Source organism: Zosterops lateralis (assembly GCF_965231275.1).
Source record: "Zosterops lateralis genome assembly, chromosome: 1".
Taxonomy (NCBI): domain Eukaryota; kingdom Metazoa; phylum Chordata; class Aves; order Passeriformes; family Zosteropidae; genus Zosterops; species Zosterops lateralis.
Genome location: NC_139762.1, coordinates 20,895,593 through 20,914,329, shown reverse-complemented (window position 1 = coordinate 20,914,329; position 18,737 = coordinate 20,895,593). Strand labels below are relative to the sequence as shown.

At 37.1% G+C, this 18,737-nt stretch overlaps 1 protein-coding gene across 2 annotated transcripts; it reads left to right on the top strand.

The window, feature by feature from the left end:
* Positions 1-127: 127 nt before the first annotated feature.
* Positions 128-17,729, top strand: ARL5B (ARF like GTPase 5B). 2 transcript variants are annotated; one of them, XM_083859319.1, is made up of 6 exons: positions 128-258; positions 7,725-7,785; positions 8,960-9,107; positions 10,708-10,791; positions 12,504-12,655; positions 14,888-17,728. In XM_083859319.1, the coding sequence occupies exons 1-6, from the start codon at positions 213-215 to the stop codon at positions 14,934-14,936; spliced, it is 540 nt and encodes a 179-aa protein (XP_083715445.1). In that variant the 5' UTR covers positions 128-212; the 3' UTR covers positions 14,937-17,728. The 2 variants fall into 2 exon arrangements, with proteins under 2 accessions (XP_083715445.1, XP_083715446.1); XM_083859320.1 differs by lacking the exon at positions 128-258 and adding an exon at positions 5,035-5,128 and having other exon boundaries at positions 14,888-17,729.
* The last annotated feature ends 1,008 nt before the right edge of the window (positions 17,730-18,737 follow it).

Genomic DNA, 18,737 nt, shown 5'->3' with positions numbered 1-18,737 from the left:
GAGGGGCGGGGCCGGGGGCGGGGCCGTGCGGCCGTTGGCGGGGCGGGGCGGTGGCGCGTGCCCGTCCCCCGGCTGTGCCCGCCCCCCCCGCTCAGCGCTGCCGGAGCCGCTGCGGGAGCCTCCGCCGAGGGACCCGGGGGAGTCGCCGCCGCCGCCGCCGCCTGGCTGAGCTCGGGGCGCCCCGGGCGCTCGGCGGGAAGCCGAGGCCAGGCATGGGCCTAATCTTCGCCAAGCTGTGGAGCCTCTTCGGTAGCCAAGGTGGGCGCGCGGGCCCGAGCTGGCGGCGGGGCGGGCGGCGAGCGGAGCCCGCGGGGCTGCGGGGGCCGCGGGCAGCCGTGGGGGCTCCGGGCCGGCTCCGCTCGCCGGGCTTCCCCTGAAGGCCCGCCCAGCCAAAAGTTGGGCTTCGCTTTGTGCAGCGCCGTGATCGCTGGTCCCGCGGCGCCTCATGCTCGAGGTCGCTTTGTTTAGTTGGCGAGGTGGTCCCTCCTGTCCCCTCCTCCCCGGCCGCGATAAACGCGCCGCCCGCCCCGGGAGCCCTTCAGGCGGAGCCCGCCCGGCGCCCGCGGCCGCCAGGAGGGACTGCTGGGGCCTTGGGGGACGGCGACGGTCGGTCTTGGCTTCGCCGATCCTCCTTTTTAAGTCCGGATCTGTTATTAAAATCATGTTGTTTTGGTCTTTAATTAAAAGGAAAAGAAGAACGCCAAACATGTAGGGGCCTTCGAGGCAAGATGTTAGTTAAATACAGTTAGTGAACCAAGAAAATCAGTTCTGCAGCCAAAAATTAAAAGGTCGTAAGGGGATAGTATCGCTTTCCGTGCTCTCCTGCCCTGTTCATCCAGTCCCGTAATCATGGCTCGTGTTCTAATCCAGAGTTCAGAATTTGTGACTGCCACCACCTTTACCTCAGATGTTTATCACAAAAGTAGAAAATTATGGTTTATCTGTTAATTTACTTGTTTTAAAATTTTTTCTTTACCTAGTCAGCTTTGGTTAGAAAATTAAATAGTTAACAATAACAATATTTTGCCTGCTCCAAGCTCAGGGCCTCAAAGAAAAACAGTATTAACAATAAATTAATTAATTGTTCTCTTATCAAGTTTCCAAATGTATACGTCATTTCCACTTTAAAAATACTGAAAAGGCAGATAAGCCTTTTTTGTGCAATGCTCTGTCACAAGTTTTTGGAGGCAGATGCACCTGGTACTTTCAGAGTTTTGTCCCTGTGTTATAGTTCTCTACGTACCAGAGCAAAGCCTCAGTGTGTGTGCGCATTGACGTCTGTGTATGAAACTGTCTTTTGTGGGGTGGGATCGAGATCCAATCCCAGATCGTTTATTTTCTCATGCCTACATCTTCCTGCCACATCATTCCTGAAGTCTTCTAACAGAGTCACCTCAATTTGTTGCTGGTTTCTTCTTTTCCTGAACTGTCAAACCTATTTGGCAAAACTCAATGTTTCCCCTATCCTCCAGAAAAATATTAAGTACATTTTTTTTATTTTCATCACATAGTGCAATCTCCAACTCCTTTTCTTCCATGAAGCATTTGAGAGACTCCAGAGAGATCTATAAGCAGGGAATTGACCAAGAGATAACTGGTGGCATTTAGTATTTGCCTCTATAGTAGCTTGCTATGTCAGTATTTATCTTCAGGAAAACACATTGTCTTGGTTATTGTATATAATTTCCTGGAAGAAAAGTTATTCTTCATTGTGAATGACCCTGGCTGATTGCCAGGTGCCCACCAAAGCAGCTCTATGACTCCCATCCTCAGCTGGACAGGGAGAAAACAGAGCAAAAGGCTTCTGGATTGAGATAAAGGGAGATCTCTCACCAGTTCCCATCATAGGCAAAACACACTCAGTTTGTGAAATTAATATAATTCATTACCAATCAAATCAGAACAGGTTAATGAGAAATAAACCCAAATCTTCTGAATACCCGCTCACCACTCCTTCTTCTTTTTTCCCAGGATTAGCTTTATTTTTGGTTCTCTACCACCTCCTTGCAGGAGGCAACAGGGAATGAGGCCATGGTCAGTTCATCACATGTTGTCTCTGCCACTCTACTCCTTGTGGAGGGGACTGCATCCCCTTTTGCAGTGTGGGATCTCTCCCATGGGAGACAGTCCTCCATGGGCTTCTCCAATGTGTGTTTCTCCCAAGGTCTACAATTCTTCACTCACCGTTCCAGCAGGAGTCTGTTTCATGGGGCGCAGTCCTTCAAGGATGGGCCATTCCAGCATGGATCCCCCACGAGGTCGCAAACCTGCCAGCAAACCTGTTTCAGAGTGGACTCCACTCCACAGGTCCACAGGTTCTTGCCAGGAGCCTGCTCTAACATGAGTGCCCAGTGGGGTCACAGCTGCCTTTGGGATCTACCTGCTCTGGCATGGGGTTCTCCTTGGGCTGTAGGTGGATCTCTACTCCCCCATGGACCTCTGGCTGCAGGGGCACAGCTGCCTCACCATGGGCTGTGGGTGGATATCTGGCACCTGCAGCACCTCCTCCCCCTCCTTCCGCACCGACCTCGGAGTCAGCAGAGTTGTTTCTCTCACGTATTCTCACTCTTTTCTCTGTCCATAATTATACTTGTGCAATAGCCTTTTCCCATCTTAAGTGTGTTATCTCAGAGGCATTATACCTGTTGCTGATGGCCTTGGCTGGCATTGGCTGTATAAACATAGGAGAAGTTTCTAGGAGTTTCTCACAGAAAGCACTGTTAAAATCTCGCATTGCAAACCTAATACATTCATATATTTAAATAGTTAATGAAAAATTAGTATCAAAGTTAAATAGATGAGATAATACCATGAAATATTTACTCTTTGGCATTTATCCCAATAAGACTTTTAGGGTGTGTCCTGATCTTGGTTTATTTCTGGATTTGTCTTTTGTTAAGTTTTGCTTTGTTTCGTTTGGTTTTTTTTACCTCTTCTTGTGTAACCATAGAAAAGAGTTTCTTTTTATGGCCAAAATTGAAATTTCATTCTAGAAAATTTGCTTCAAACATGAATTTTTGACCTAATGGGAGATTATTGTCCAACTACGCTACTATTTTCTCTAAGTAATATCATTACAATATAGTAAAGCATAGTAATTTCTGAGTTGATTTTGGTTGCTCTTCTGGTTATATCGAATCCTGCTAATTCCTTGGTGAATGCACAGGTTGTCATGTGAAGCTGCTTGTTAAGCAGACTAGCACAGTAACTTACACACTGATTTTTGGCTATTCAGAGGGAGTACTCCAAAGATGCAAATGGGGTCCCCTCTGTGAGCATCTATGGTATCAGTTCTCATGGCTGCTGTGAGTTGTGTGATAGTCTGCAGCACCTGAGACTGGCAAAAAGAAAGGGGAAACTAAGCAAAGATTTGAAAGTTCCATCTGCATTACATTAAGTAGAACATGAGGGATGAGGTGTGCCTAAGTCTTTTCAGCTCTCAATATATATAGTCTCATAGTCAAGTAGTAATTGACAGTATTAACTGAAATAGAGATACTTTTACTCATAAAATAAACAGTTGGCTTTAAATTAGACTTTTGTCATTTTCTAGGTGACTTTCCAGTGGCTTCCTCATAAATTTCCTTTTTTTTTTTTTTTAATTGACAAAAAAACCTACACAATTATTGTTTCCATTTAAAATGTCATGTTCTGTAGCCATTTAAAGTCTACTTACTAAATTATGTAAGTTCAGTTGAATTTTCTTTTATTAGTAACTTACTTTTAGAAGTTTAAAAAAATCAGAATTCAAAAATGACCTGCTGAAGGTGTGATTCAGTAGTCAAGTAGCACATTCTTCTGAGCAACACGTTGTAGTGTGGATAGATGGTGGAGCCATCAAGTCAGTGCCTGTGTTAACATGTCTGAGTAAAACTTGCTTGACTTATCATTCCATCAGTATTACCAAGATAGCTCTTAATTAAACTGTGGGTTAAAAATAGAAGTTAATGTCAGCAACCCTGATAAATGACAGTTATCAAAACTTTTTTTTTTTTTTTTTTAATGTGGTGGATAGAGTTCTTTGAGAAGCTCACAAATCTGGCATTTACTTATTTTTGGAATGGTAATTATTCAGGGTCTTACAGGTTACTCTGAATAATTGCTACAGTTATTTAAAAATTGCTTTAAGAAAAATAATGGTGAGCTCTAATTCAAGATGGTTGAATTTCTGTAACTCCACAGTTACTTCACTTAGGCTTACTGGCAGTTCCCAGTCAGGTTAGGAGAGACCATTATCTGGAAAACCAAATGGGTTTGGATTCTGCTGACTACTAAAAGTTATTGACAGTTTCTCTACTTTCTTGTAATCAAGTCTGGGGATACAAAGTGTATTTCAGCAGTTCTGTGCTTAAGAGAAGACTCTTAAGTTAGCTCTTAGTGTGCAGAATGAGTCTTTGTATTGAAACCTTTTTGACCTCCAGAATTATGCTATTCCTCCTGCTTGCTTTCTAGCAAACTTCTATCTGATTTCTGTCTTCAACCCTGAGGCCTCCAGCTTATTGCTCTTTGGAACCAGATGAACATTTTGTTTCATAGCCTGAAAACTAGCAGCACCCATTCAGTAGTCATTTCTTCCAAATATGTTAGAAGTTGCATTATTGAAGTATTTAGATTTATTTTTTTTAAAACTTTTGCAAAATAGAGGAAAAGGCATGTTGGGAGAATTGAATCTTCAGTTTTGGGCCCTTTTACCAAGAGAAATATAGATGATTAAGGGAAGAAAAGAGCCTATTATGTCTTTTTTCTAACATCTGCGAGAATATAATCTTCACCGTCCTGTGTTTCTGTAATATTAAACTGTCAGAGATTTTTTTAAACCATATTGCATATCAATTTTTTTTAAACAATGTGCTAGAAATGGTTGATGAAACCAAGAAGTCCTTGGTTTCTTTTAAGGAGTAGTCTAATACTGTCTTTTCTTTTTTCCCCTGCATATGCCTACTACTTCTACTTTCCCCGTCTTCCCTCCCTCTTCCTACGTGATTAATAAAGACTCCTCTGCTCTCTCAACTTTGTTATGGATTTTCTTCTTTTGCCAAGAACATGGTGGACTGGGAAGATATTCATGAATACAACCTAAACTGAGTTTGAATACCAGCCAGTGAAAGGGAGAAACTTGGGTTAGTCTGTAAGTACAGAACACAAATAAATCACTGCCTATGATTTACCCAGTAACTGTCCTTCCTCCTAAATGTGGCATCCATCTTCTCCTAGTTGCTCTGGTAAACAAGTAGTTGTTGTGCTAAAATTTTGTTCTCTCTTAGTTTGATAGTTTTTAAGCTCACATGTTTTTCCTCTAAGGCACATATATGTGTAAATTTTCTGTATTTTCATCAAACTAGACAGAAATTCAACTTTTGAACATGTTTGTAAGTTAAGAGTTTCCATTACTATAGTTCTGGAATCTGCTACTTCTATGAAATACCCATGATTTAATCTTGCTGTTTTCATGCCAAGATCACTATTAATTAACACTTGTGTAGCTGTTTATTGTTTGTGCTTATTCAATCTCTGTATAAAACACCATTTGACTATGAAGTTACACAGATAAGCTGTGCCTTTTTTTTCCCCAGTTAGTGTTGGACCATTCACACTTCAGTGGCTTTCAAAAGCAGCCATCTCAATGCAGGGTTTTTTTTCATTACTTAGAGTAGTGTGATGTTGTATCATCCAACACTCCAGTCATTCATGCCTAAGATGATGTGCCCTGATAACATGAGAGAGCAATGTAATTCCAGTGCCTGACTGGAATTTCTTTTCTTTCTTGAAAATAACTTAAACAGAATGCTGTAAAAGTAGGATCATCATCTTCCCAACAATGGTTGACAACATGTCTGGTTTGAAAACAGTGGGAGGGTATTTCTGTGTTTGACCTTTGAAATCTCTTTAAATTTAACTAAATTTGAAGAAGAGATGGACAGTCAAGCTACTAGGCATGATTTATTAGCATTGAAAGTAGAGAGGATTTCATACTATTTATGTATTAATTACTGACGCTGCTGTTAGTGGGGCTAAAAGTATTCCTTCATTCACAGCCAGGAAGTGTTCTTTTCTTAGAACGTGTTGACAGGATGCAGTAGTGGGGGAACCGGCACAAGGAAATACATTTTACCATCTGTTACGACCCTATTCCATAGCAAGACTGTTACAAAAGTTCCAAACAAGAAAATGTTTTATTACAAAAACATTCAGTATGAAAAGACCTAGGTTGCTATATATAAATAGATTTTTAACACATAAATTTTTCCCTAAACTACCCGCTTTTGTGGGAAAAAAACATCAATTTGATACTTAGGATAGATCTTCTGATCTAGTAACTTATTTGATCCTGTAGATCAAATATGGTATTTTGTAGGAAATCTTTAAACTGTGAACCATGTTTAGCTTTGAAATAAGTGCCCTAGAATTGTAAATATTATTTCTTTAAAAGTGAGCTTGTTCACAGAGTTTTATATATCAGTTTGCAAATTCTTCACTCTCAAGTGGTTTGCTTTTTTGATCAGTAATTGGATCAGTAACTTCACACATGGAGCAAAAGAACCACCATTCTAAGTGGTTGTGCAACTGGATTTGAAATTCTAAGAGGGATTATTTACAGAGAAGCATATAAATTCTGGAGGACTTTTTTACTGGTTTTGTTTGCTTGGTTGATTTCTGTTTTGTCTCCCCTGTGCCTAGAGAAAAACAGTATTGCAGCAATTGCAAGATCACTATTTTGTATGCTGGACTTTACAGCAGGTTTGGGTGCATGGTCTTTCCTTTCTGCTCAGCACTGATGAGGCCTAACCTGGAGTACTGTGTCCAGTTCTGGGCTCCTCAGTCCAAGAGAGTCATGGACATACTGGGGGGAGCCCAGTGATGATGGGCTGCAGGGGTGATTACGGGACTGGAGCATCTCACATATGAGAAAAAGGGATGCAAAGAGGGAAGAGCCAGACTTGTCTTAGTGGTGCCCAGTGACAGGACTGGGCAGTGGGCACAAACTGAAACATGGAAGTTCCCTCTGAACATCAGGAAGGCTTTTTAACTGTGAGGGTGACTGAGCAGTGACCCAGGCTATCCAGGGGGGCTCTGAAATTTCTATCTTGGTTGCATTACAAAACCCATCCGGACATGGTCCCAGACCACTGGGCCTGGTTGAGAGCAAAGAGGTTTGACCAGATGACCTCCATAAGTGTCTCCCAGCCTTGACCATTCTATCATTCTGTGACTTTTCAGTTCAGAAGTTGCAAAGTTAGAATCTGTGGCCTGTTCAAAATGCAGTTTTCGTCTTAAGTTTTACTGTGCGAATAATGATGGTACCTTAACAAATAGTTATTACTCATCCTTTAATGTTAGAGTAATATCTTTTGCAGTCTTTGGATATTTGTTGATGTTCTTAGCATGATATTTTTTCATTGTACTTTTTTTCCTAGAACTAGGTGTTGTAGGTGAAGTAATCATTAGTAACCATACCTTTATTAGATTTCCAGTGCTGGCTTTTCCTGAGACTGGAATCTCAAGAGAAGATGAGGGTTTGTTTGGCTTTTTTTTCTGTCCTGAAGTCACCACTAATCTGTGTAAGGTATTGAAATAAGAGAAACAAGCGTTTGCCTTCTTCAGTAAGGGAGAATGATTAACCAGAATTATAATTATTGCTGTTTCCACTAATTTTTTTTTTTTTTTTTTTTTTTTTTTCTTTTTTTTTTTTCTTTTTTTTTTTCTTTTTCTTTTTGTATATGCAGAGCACAAAGTAATCATAGTGGGACTTGATAATGCTGGAAAGACTACTATTCTTTACCAGTTGTAAGTATACAAACTAATTGTTTTTCTGTTTGCATTTTATTATTTGTCACTCTTTAATCTTCGAAAGTGCAGCTTTGCAACCTGGTAGAATCTCTTGGGTTCTAGATCACACTTTGTACATGAATGGTATTAGTTGTTCTAATGTACTCTAAACAGAGTAAATATTTAAAGGAAAAGGGAAGGAACTTCTGTGCTTTAAAACTGAGCTGCAAATTGAACAACAAATTTGTACATCCAAGTACAAAGTGAACTGCAGAATTTTTTTCCCATAAAAGCCTGTCTGAATTTGTATTCATAGAAATAATCCTGTTGCCAGTAACTGCAAAAAAGAATATGATTTTTAAATTAATGGAAATTCTAGCCACCCTGCAAAAATCCAGAAATGTTTCTCATTCCAGTGTTTCTCCATCTAAAATTTATGATGGTGAATTCCTAAAAATAATATTTCAGCTTGCCCAGGTCCTACCTTACTCATTTTCAATAGCATCATTGCACCCAAATCTTGGCAGCATTACAAGAATATCCATAATAAATTCAAGAGTGTTGTCAGGACCATAATTACTATGGTAATTGTGGAAAAGGAGGAGGGTGTAGGTAAATCAATATCCTTATATTGATTTGGATATCAAAATATCAATATCCTTATATTTGATATTGGATATCAAAGCAGCATAGTATGGTTTCCAAAAAGACTTTCTATTCATAAATATTTTGAGCAAGCTTAAAGGTGGAACCGAGGAATTTTCAGTATGTAATCAAATAATCCTTTGGGATTTAATATCTATTTACTAAGTAGAGTGCTCTGATAAAATTATATTCCAGTTTATATTTTGCGCAGTTTTGTATTTGGGATCTTTAGAATGGCAGCTCAACTTCCAAAGTGCATTTTAAGTGTCTGTTAATGTCCTTTAGAAAGACAGTCCTCCTAAAACACAGATGCTTATCCATTTGTTATGCCTTTTATGTGCTTATTTTTCATTGCTGATTTCTTTAAGCATGACTACAGTCACTGCTTTTTAAAGTTCAAATGTATAGCTTTTTTAAAATATGCCTATTTTTTTCAATATTTTTTGTCAGTGACACTTTTTCTACAAAAAATGTGTTACAACTGAGCTGTAACAAGCCTTGTGGATTTTGCTGACTGGTCCTTATGGTGTGATATTGTTTCCTTTAGCTTAATGAATGAAGTGGTTCATACTTCTCCAACCATAGGAAGCAATGTAGAAGAAATAGTGGTGAAAAACACTCATTTCTTAATGTGGGATATTGGAGGACAAGAATCATTACGGTCATCGTGGAATACCTATTACTCAAACACAGAGGTATGAGAAGATGCCTTGAAATCTGCAAATCGAATAAGTTTGTTTGAAATTATATTCATTTATTAGGAATGTTTGTAGACTTTTGTAAAGATTGCAGCTCTATTGTTTTTACATTTTAAAGAAAAAGAATAAATTCACAAAGTGTCAGGTATCTCTGGTATCCAAGTATTTTCCTGGTAATGTTTGAAGTATTTTTTCTGTATACTTTACAGTAATGTTATTTGATCTATGCTGTAAACGGTGAAGTTGGATTTTTCCTAGGCAATCAAATGATAATGAAATACATTTTAGATCAGATTTTTTGCTTGCTTTTTGAAATAGATTTAAAAGAAAATTTTGAAATGTAATTTGCAAATTTTGTGATAATTTGCAGTGGTCAACTGGACTTCTGTACATCCAGTCTGAAATGGTTTTGAAATAATGATAATTAAGGACAAGGAATGAAACTTTCCCTAAGCCTAGGCAGCAGTATTTAAAAAGCTCATCAGCTCGTAGCTTTTATCCAGAGGAGGAAGGAAGGTCTTGCTGTGCACTACTCATGAGGTACTGGCAGAGCTGCAGTTGCTGGAAAGGTTGGATAAGAATTCAGCAACAGTTGACTTGTGGGATTTGTTTTTTATGACAATCTTTTTGAGGCCAAGAGACTGTCAATACAAAAAGGCACATATAATCACTGAGGAGTCTTTTTGAGACATCTACATTGATGTAAAATATTCTAGACTTCATTTCTTATCATTTCTACTAAAAGCAGAGACCTCTTCTAGATATTACTCATTATATAAGTATTCCATTCTCCTGTAAAATCAGCTTTTTTATCTTTTCCTTTTTCTATATCTTTTCCTATACTCTTGAAAAGAGGTGAGGTCAGTGATCCATCCTAGATCTACTGTAAGATAATGACATCTCAACCTTCATCTCTAGTATTTTAGACTAGTTTTTTATTTTGTCTGGAAGAGTGCAGCTACATCTAAGAAACACATGAAGGTAAAGAGACTTCTGCCAGTATTATCTGGTATAGAGCAATAAGTTCTTGGCTTTTATCCCTTGAGTGTCTTTAATTTTGGCATTTGGAGAGATGCATGTATTTTTTTCTGATACTTTGGGGATGTTCTTCGTATTCTGTCTGGCAAGTATTTGAAATCCAGTGCCTTGTAATACTTGGAAAGAAGAACTTTCCCTTTACTTAGAAGCTTTGTCTGCTGGAAGCAGTTGAGGAAGAAAAGAGATCTGTTTACTATGCTAATCCTAGCCTCCCTCATATGAATAATTCCGTTACTGTTCCTCCTCATCTGCTAGGCATCTCAAAGTCACAGCAGCATTAAATTTACTTAGGTTTTCATACTTTGTGGTCATTTTCAGTGGCTGATGAATCCCTTTATTTTTATAAGGCAAAGTAATTTGGAGCATATGTTGGAGAATTATAGCAGCAATTTCTAATTCCTCTTTTTTGCTACTGTCTCTCTTTTCTCTCTTTCGTCGCTTTCTCTTTTCTAGTGTCCTCTGAAAGTGTATGTCTCTTCTGTAGGAAGACTTGTGGTGTGGTCTCTTGAAATTGTGCCTTCTGTAATTTGTAGTTTGTATTTTTTGTGTTTTTCCCTAGTTCATCATTTTGGTTGTTGACAGCATTGATAGAGAGCGACTTTCTATTACAAAAGAAGAACTTTATAGAATGCTGGCTCATGAGGTATGGTGGGGAGTTGGGATAATAGTTTTGTTGAGAACAGTCAAATAACATTTCATGCTTCCTATGTTAACAAAAATAATACCATCAGAAAAAAAAATCTGAGAATGTGTGCATGCATGTTGATCACATTTTAAAACCATTTAAGTTGTAAAAAAGCAGAAAAATTATTATGAAGCACCCTTCTAATAGGACTTGCTTGATGGTAACCAAATCAGTCTTTACGCTGAATTTGGGAAATCTTATGCTTCATATTAATGTAACTGGGTATTATTGTCTTTTACCACTGACTATTTCAGTTGGCTAAAATTTCAAGAAATTTTGTTTTTTTATTTTTGCTTTAGAGAAATGGAATTGTCTTATTTTTTTGTTTATTTTAATCCTGTTCCTTAAAATTAAGGCGCATATATCATGCTATGGGAAAATTAATTTCAGTTCATTTTCTTTCAGAATTATTTGGTTGTATTTTTATTATATGTTGTCCTGAGGACTGTTCAGCATTGGGTCAACCCACTCAAACATCCTAAATTAACTTGTACATTGGCTTAGGTATAGTACATTAAAATTTTTTGTGATCATTCTGAAGCTGAATTAAGGTTGTTTTAAACCTAAATATTCTCCTTCATTTTTGAAAGGAAATGATTTAGTATAGTGCAACTAGTCCTGTTGAGTTCATTTCTCCGAGTGACTTGTTGTGTTTCACATAAGTGAGTTTTTGCTTTACAGTTTAATATTAATTGTATTTTGGGTCTAATAGTAAGGAGTAAATTCACTACCAAAAAAGGTGGAAAAATCACTTCTTGTGGGGAAGTTTTCCCATGTATTTTTTTTTTTTGTTTCCAGTCTCAAACCCTTAGGAGATCATGACCTGCCATCTCTTGAAAACAGTTGGTAGGCCTAGACTGCTTTACTTCTAGGTTTGAATTTTCAGCTGTAGATCATACAAAGCTTTGTTGTTTTCAGGGTTTTTTTCTTGGTGGAAAAACAGTCTCAAAATTTAATATGCATTGAAATGTATTGAATGCTTTTAGTTGCAACTGTCAGCTTCCTGAGTACTATTATTTGTTTATACCCTTCTGCACTTTTCAAGACATACATTTCAGTTCTTGTCTCATTGCTGTTTGGAATGCTAAATTCCAGACTGAAACAAAACTAATTACAAAAAACAAAAATAATTAGTTCTAAACTGATGAAGCATTATTAGAGTTCCCTTTTTGGAACAATAGGGCTAAACGTACAGGAATTCAAAAAGCTTTCTTAAATTATTACTACTTTAATCAATACAGAACTTCTTTAATACAGTTGAAAGCAATTTCAAGGAACTGATATCTAGCAGGCTTTTCCATTTGAATAGTATTTATTGTAGGACTGGGAGTGTTTAACCAAAAATAATTCCACTGGCTGAGTGGTTTGGAGCATTATAAAAAGTATTTTGACAAGACTTCCATTAGTTAAGTATGAACACGTGGTCATCACCAAAAGGATACTCATATAATCCATTACAATTTGATTCTCTGTGGTGGTGAACACTTCTGAATAAATTAGTTTTTTCAGTCTTACTGCAATGAATATTTAGTGTAGTAAGATAGTTAAAACTCCATGCTCCAATGTAATTGTAGATTAGCTTGGATACAGTTCTTTTAACAAATGAAGTTAGCACAATAGCCTTTTAGTTCTGTATAATAACTCTTAGGAGTACTCTGAATCATTTCTAGGATTTACGGAAGGCTGCTGTTCTCATCTTTGCGAATAAGCAGGACATGAAAGGCTGCATGACAGCTGCTGAGATATCTGCATACCTCACCCTCAGCTCCATAAAGGATCATCCCTGGCACATTCAGTCCTGCTGTGCTTTGACAGGAGAAGGGTAAGTGCTCACTGCTTACTATGGCAATTCCTGGTAAATGAGAACACTGATTTAGAAGCCTGATGACACCAAAGTGGATTTTCTAAAAGTTCATATTTTCTGAACTTTGCAGTTAGAGGGACATTTCGAATTCTTCATTTTTGTAATTGAACCTTGTGGGGTTTTTCATAGCTCAAACTCCAAATTTATATGAAAGTCTTCCATTTGTTGTTAAAAAACCCAAACCAAAAACCAAACACCACCCCTCCACCTAAGTATGTAGCTGTTGACGTACCTGTCTACTCTCTCTGCACTACTCTCTTAATCTTGTGTAGCCTTGGTTCCATGCCTGAGGTGTTTTCATTTACTGAAATTCTTTTCCTAGGGAATGTTCTGTAAACAGGAGAAATGTTTTTGTAACCATACCTGTGTTATTCATTCCTTTTCCTGGGAGGGAGTTCTTGATGTCCCTCTGGTCTGACCATGTGATTGAAGAAGTTTGCCTTTGTTTCACCAATGAAATTGGTCTGTGTAAAATAGTGTAAAAGGGAGGCACATCCTAAAAATAGAGGAGTTATTTTCAGCCTTCTGAATCTCAGGAGTCTGTGTCATTGTGGTATAAAACAATGTCAGTCTTGTGTGTCTTTCTGTATTTAAATAAATAAGCTACTGTTCTCTACCTTTATGTTCTAAACTACAGGAATCTTTTCAGGTGGGGGGTTGAGGTGTCCCGGGGCTTTTTTGGTTGTTGACTTTTTTGATTAGCATTGAAACATAGTTTTGATGAAAAGCTACATAGATCTGTCATAAAACAATATTTTTACCAATAGTAAACTTCCTGTTTATATCTGGCTAATGTAGCTAATTTTGAAATTTGCATACCTTTTGCTAGCAATTACTGAAATGGAATACTGGCCTAGCCTTAGATTCTTAGTCTGTAAAAATCAAAAAGCATTTTTTGAAATCTTCTAACAAGTTGGATAATGTCTTGCTTGTATGGTGTGAAGTGTACTAATTTTTCATCTTGATTTTTAAAGCAGTCTTGTAATGTGAGATATTTAGAGTTTTTTTTCAGCTGTGTTGTATAACCTTTACAATGATGTGGTCTTGTGACATCCAAAATACTGAAACTAACAGAGTATTTGGTAAGGGAGAGCATCTACCTCACTTTCTAGCATGGAGTATTGTCTAATGTCATACAGATATCTTGTAGAGTGAATGGTGGCATTAACTTCCTTAGGGTGGAACACATTAGTGACAACAAGGTGGGGATTTTTTATGGAGTGGTTGTATTGTTTCATTCTCTACTTTCCTTCTACCAGTTTTGCTAAAGTCACTTTTGAATACACAGTTTATGTGCTAAGATCTTCAACCAAGTTGACATTTGAAGAAAAGTAATAATTAATGAATACGAAGTTTAGTTTAGAAACAGTGGCCATCCTAGGCTGCTTCTTTCATATTGTAAAACAAAAAGCAATGAATATTTAGAATACTTTAAACTGTGACAGTAGTGAGATCAACTTAGAAAAAACATTCCCAGAGTTAGATCGCTGAGCTGAGTCTTCCTTGGGAAGATCTGACAAGAATCTGGGGGGAGCAACCTGGTGTGAGTGAAGCTGACATTCACTCAATGAATAGCTCAACCCTGATTTACCGTACAAAGGAAATGCTCAAAGGGGTATAAACTAGGTAACTAGATTCCTAGAAAATCAAAGGAAAGTCTATTTTCTAAAATGGAATGGAGCTTTTAAATGGAGATGCAAATTGAGTTGGGAAGCAGATTAGATCCAAGGAAGTCTTAGTATTCAATATAAACACACTTTTAAATTTGTATGTAATTTTAGAATTCTTGATCTATTGTCCTTTCATGAAACAATTCAGTCTGGATAACCTGCCCTTTATCTTTTAGTATTAGTATGTAAAGGTCTAACTTTCTGTAGAAAAAGAACTTTTTTGTTTCCATGTATTTCTGAGTAAGCATTTAAGGATAGTGTCTTTTAGGTTTACAAGGACAAAAAGAATTGAAGTACTGCCAAGCTTCAGTAAAATAGACTGAAGCTTGACCATTTTCATATGCCTAAAGCCTGAGTAGGCTTGGTTTAAAACACTGTTTGCTCTGTTCAGCTTTCAATCCCATTTCCAGTTGATTTAATTGATTTTAAGTAGCTGGTTTTACACATAAAAACAAGTAGAAAATACCTTCAAGATGGTGGAACAGGACTTGTACCAATTATAACATCTCTTATCTTTCAGATTATGCCAAGGCTTGGAGTGGATGACCTCCCGTATTGGAGTGAGATAGCTCTTTTTCTGTTTTCTTTTTTTTTTTCTTTTCTTTTTTTTAATTCCTCCAAAAGAAGAGACTTCTATTTATCCTGTGAACATGTACATTTTTCTGTACTTTTGGCTGCTGAGGCAGTGACCAATGTTTAATTTATATCAGCCAACCTCTAAGCTGTGCTTGAATCAAGCGCCGTTGAACTGAAACACAAAAGTATTTTCTTAACATTTTTAACACTAATCTTCCAACTGGATGAACATATGTGAATCTGTTTTTAAGCATTGAAATTCCTCTGAATATAAATTCTAACTTTTTCAATGATAGCTTTTTAAAATCTGTTTTGTCATTGTCAATATTTCATATTTCCTCTTTCTAAATAGTTGTATAACTTACTAACATAAATGAGCACATTTTATTTAATAATTAAAAGTAGTGTTTAGGTTAACTTTACTCTGCCATAGCTTTAACCTCAAAGGATAACCATATCTCCAGCTGGACTTCCTGGAACATTAGTAGAGTTCTAGTCAGCACAAGAGTTTATAGTTATGAATGCAATTTTTTAAATGCTTAATGAACTAGTTATAGTTAATATTGTGGCGAGTTTTAATCTGAAATACAATGGAACTTCTGCCTTAAAAGAAATCTGTTACAGTCTCAGTTTCTCTGGTATGTAGTTCTAGGACATTTTTATATTCCACTTGAAGATGCTTCTCTGTACAATGCAAAAAAATATTATTACCAAGTGCTGATGTAGTCATTTAGAACTTGAATACCTTTTCAAAGATAAATGGGTACTTAAATGTGGAGTCACAGCAGCCAGTGTTATGTGTAGATTTGCTGTATTCTGTTAAAATTTTAAATTCTGTATACATGAGCCTTCCTCACCTTTTAGTGAGAGTGCTGTTTTCTAAATGAATACAAAATCAAAAGGGAAGCCAGATTTATAAACAAAACAAAACCATGGTGCTATATCTGTAACTTCAGAGTGAAGCTAATCTTGACATTTATGTACCTACTATCATATATGTTTTCAGATGCTGTTACAGAGCCGTTATTTTGCCTTCATTTTTGTTTTTGGTCTTATTTGCACAAGCAGAGAACTTTTGACAGTGTTTGAGTTATGTTATTTCACCTGAAATTTGAAAAACAGGTGGTGAAAGACTGAACCCAGTAATTGTTAGTTCAGTTTGAAGGGAATTAAGTTAAATATAAAGATAATATAAAGATACGGAATTAATTGAGAACATTAGGCATCAAATAAACCAAACCACTGATTGCCCCAAAAAAACCCACATGAGGATTAAAAAAACCCAACAAATCAAAACCAGTAGTGGACACCCAATTCTTCACAAAGTCTCAGCAGCAGTCAGGTACCCAACCTATCTAAATGCTTTTTCCAGAATTTCCAGAAGCACCATTTTGCACTTTTGCATGCCTAAAAACCACATGGAGTTTGGTTACCAGAACTGTTTTGCAAACTGACTGTAGGCCTTTGATGACAAACTGTTTTTGTTAAATCTTGTTTTGAAAATTTAGGCACACCGAGTTTTCCTTAATAAAATTTTAAGCTTTGTAAATTTCAATTTGCTTCCATTTTATTTAAATAAAACATAATGAAAATTTAAAAATATCAACAAATATGTTGTCATAAGTGTTGGAAAGACTTTGAATATATGTGGAAACAGTGATTGGTTGAATGAAGTTGTGTATTATTGCCAGTTAGCAAAAGTCACATTTAGGACTACATTGAGTGTCAAGTCAAAATGTTCAGAGAATAATTAAAATCAGCAAAAAGTAGTGCACAAAGAAAAAAAAATGAATGCAAGACAAGGTTAAAATTTGATATTAAAGCTGCTTGTTGTGATGTTCAGCTGTTTTAATGTGTGAAAGTAAGATTTGTTTTGCTCTTAGGGAAGCAAATTACAAACGAAAAAGAATAAAATTATAGTATGAATGATGTTTTGTGTTTGGTGTCTTAAAAATAAACCTAAAAATAAATCTAAATTGCAAACTGAAATAATGTCATTCAAAATGTAGTCTTGAATACTTACAAAGAGCACTAGCTGGATGTATAGACCTTTGATTGTTGTTTTTTAAAAGAGGTATGATTTTGTATTTAATGCTCTAGATAAAAGCCATTTGTAAATCTATAGTATGATTACTAAATCCAGTCTTACCTGAGGTAATACATATAACTTTGATTAGGAGGAGATGGTCTGGTTGTAGACATCAGAATATCAGAACAATGGGTATTTTCTTTTAACTTCTTAGCAATTAAGACCTTTGAGTATCTTTACAGAACAAAACATTCCTGACAACTGCTATGATTTTTATCACCTAAAAATTTCATTTTCTGAAGCAGTTTTCCATTGATAATATTGGTTTGTTCACAACCCTATTGCTGTGATTTTTTTTTTTTCATATTATTATTTTGGGGGGGAAAACTTCTTGGTATGGAATTTTGAGAGACCTCTTTTTAATAACTCCAGAACCTGTTAAACTAAAAGTGATTTGATCAAAATATTTTTAAGTGTTGCTTTAGAATACTGTGTGTGTCTTTGCATTGCCAAATACTGCATTATGTTTGCTAATTTGAATGTAGTAAACATCTTGCAGGCAGTTTTGCACTTTGAAAGTATTCTGTGTTAATTATGCTGTTCACAAAGAACAATGTTAATCACCTTAAGTTCAAGAAATTGTGGTGTCCTATGCACATTTATATAGTACTGCTGTAAATGGGTTGGCACATTACTTTTTATTTGTTTATGGTTTTTTACTTTTTGTCTAGGTGACTAAGAGGTTCAGTATCCCCAAAGCAGGGATTCTTCCCAGCTCTTTAAACACACTGCACTCAATAAGGTGAAGAGGACTTGGGCACAGCTGCTCAAAATATTTGACATCAAAATAAAATTGAGTTGTTCTGTGAAGTTGGATGGGGTTTTTGTTTGTGAGTACTCTGTGGTGAAGAGGTATTGCAGCCTTGTCACTTTCATTTCACCTCCAGTCAGTTCACTAGGGCAGAATGGGGGCCTACATCATGTGCAGCTGTAGCCAGTTCACAGAACATCTTGGCTGGACACCTGCTTCCTTTCATCTCAGAGAAACTCCAGCTTTGATCCTAAACAGACTGTCACATCATTTCAGCCATAGGAAGCGTAGCTTTTTCTTTGTTTTAGTGAAGGGTGTTTGTTTTAGTGGACTGTTCCTCTTCATAGAAAGAACAAAACAAATTCAAACAAAAGACTGGGAAAAAACTTTGTATAGATCTTTGCTTTGCATTTGACTATGCTTAGCATTTAGCTGAGTTTGCTCTTCCCTTTTGTAGAGTCTGCCTTGTAAAAGAGCCTGGAAGGCAACAGTGAGGAGAGCGGGATCAGAAACCTGGCCATGATGCTAACACTAGCACTAGAAACTGAAAGCAATAGAAAATCTTAGAACAACCTTAGAACAACCTTCAACTTCTTCTAAAATTACTTTGATGATCTTTCAACATTGAGTGATTCTATATTTTGCTTCTTAGGGAGGATAGTGCACTAGAAGAGCTGCATGTTGTCCACACAGTGTGTGTGCCACCCTGCAGGCAGGAGAATGCAGCTTTATGTTAGGTTTGTTTCTTGCTAGGTAAGCTACTCTTCAGTTCAATTGAGTCTTATTTTGCTGGGTAGAGAGATGCATTTTGTACAGAAAGTTTTCCTGGATGTAACACGACATTCTTCCAGTTGCACACCAGTTTGTGTCCCCTAGATGGCAGGAAAGGATCAGTTTAACAGTGCCAAACCTGCTTTAGCTTGTGTTCTTCAGCATCTATGTGAAAGACTTTTA

What these genes read in the sequence shown, in the direction of transcription:
- ARL5B (XM_083859319.1), top strand. Translation starts at nt 213, where the DNA reads ATGGGCCTAATCTTCGCCAAGCTGTGGAGCCTCTTCGGTAGCCAAG. An exon ending in CCTATTACTCAAACACAGAG is followed by an intron (nt 9,108 to 10,707) that starts GTATGAGAAGAT and finishes GTTTTTCCCTAG; the next exon opens with TTCATCATTTTGGTTGTTGA. An exon ending in ATAGAATGCTGGCTCATGAG is followed by an intron (nt 10,792 to 12,503) that starts GTATGGTGGGGA and finishes AATCATTTCTAG; the next exon opens with GATTTACGGAAGGCTGCTGT.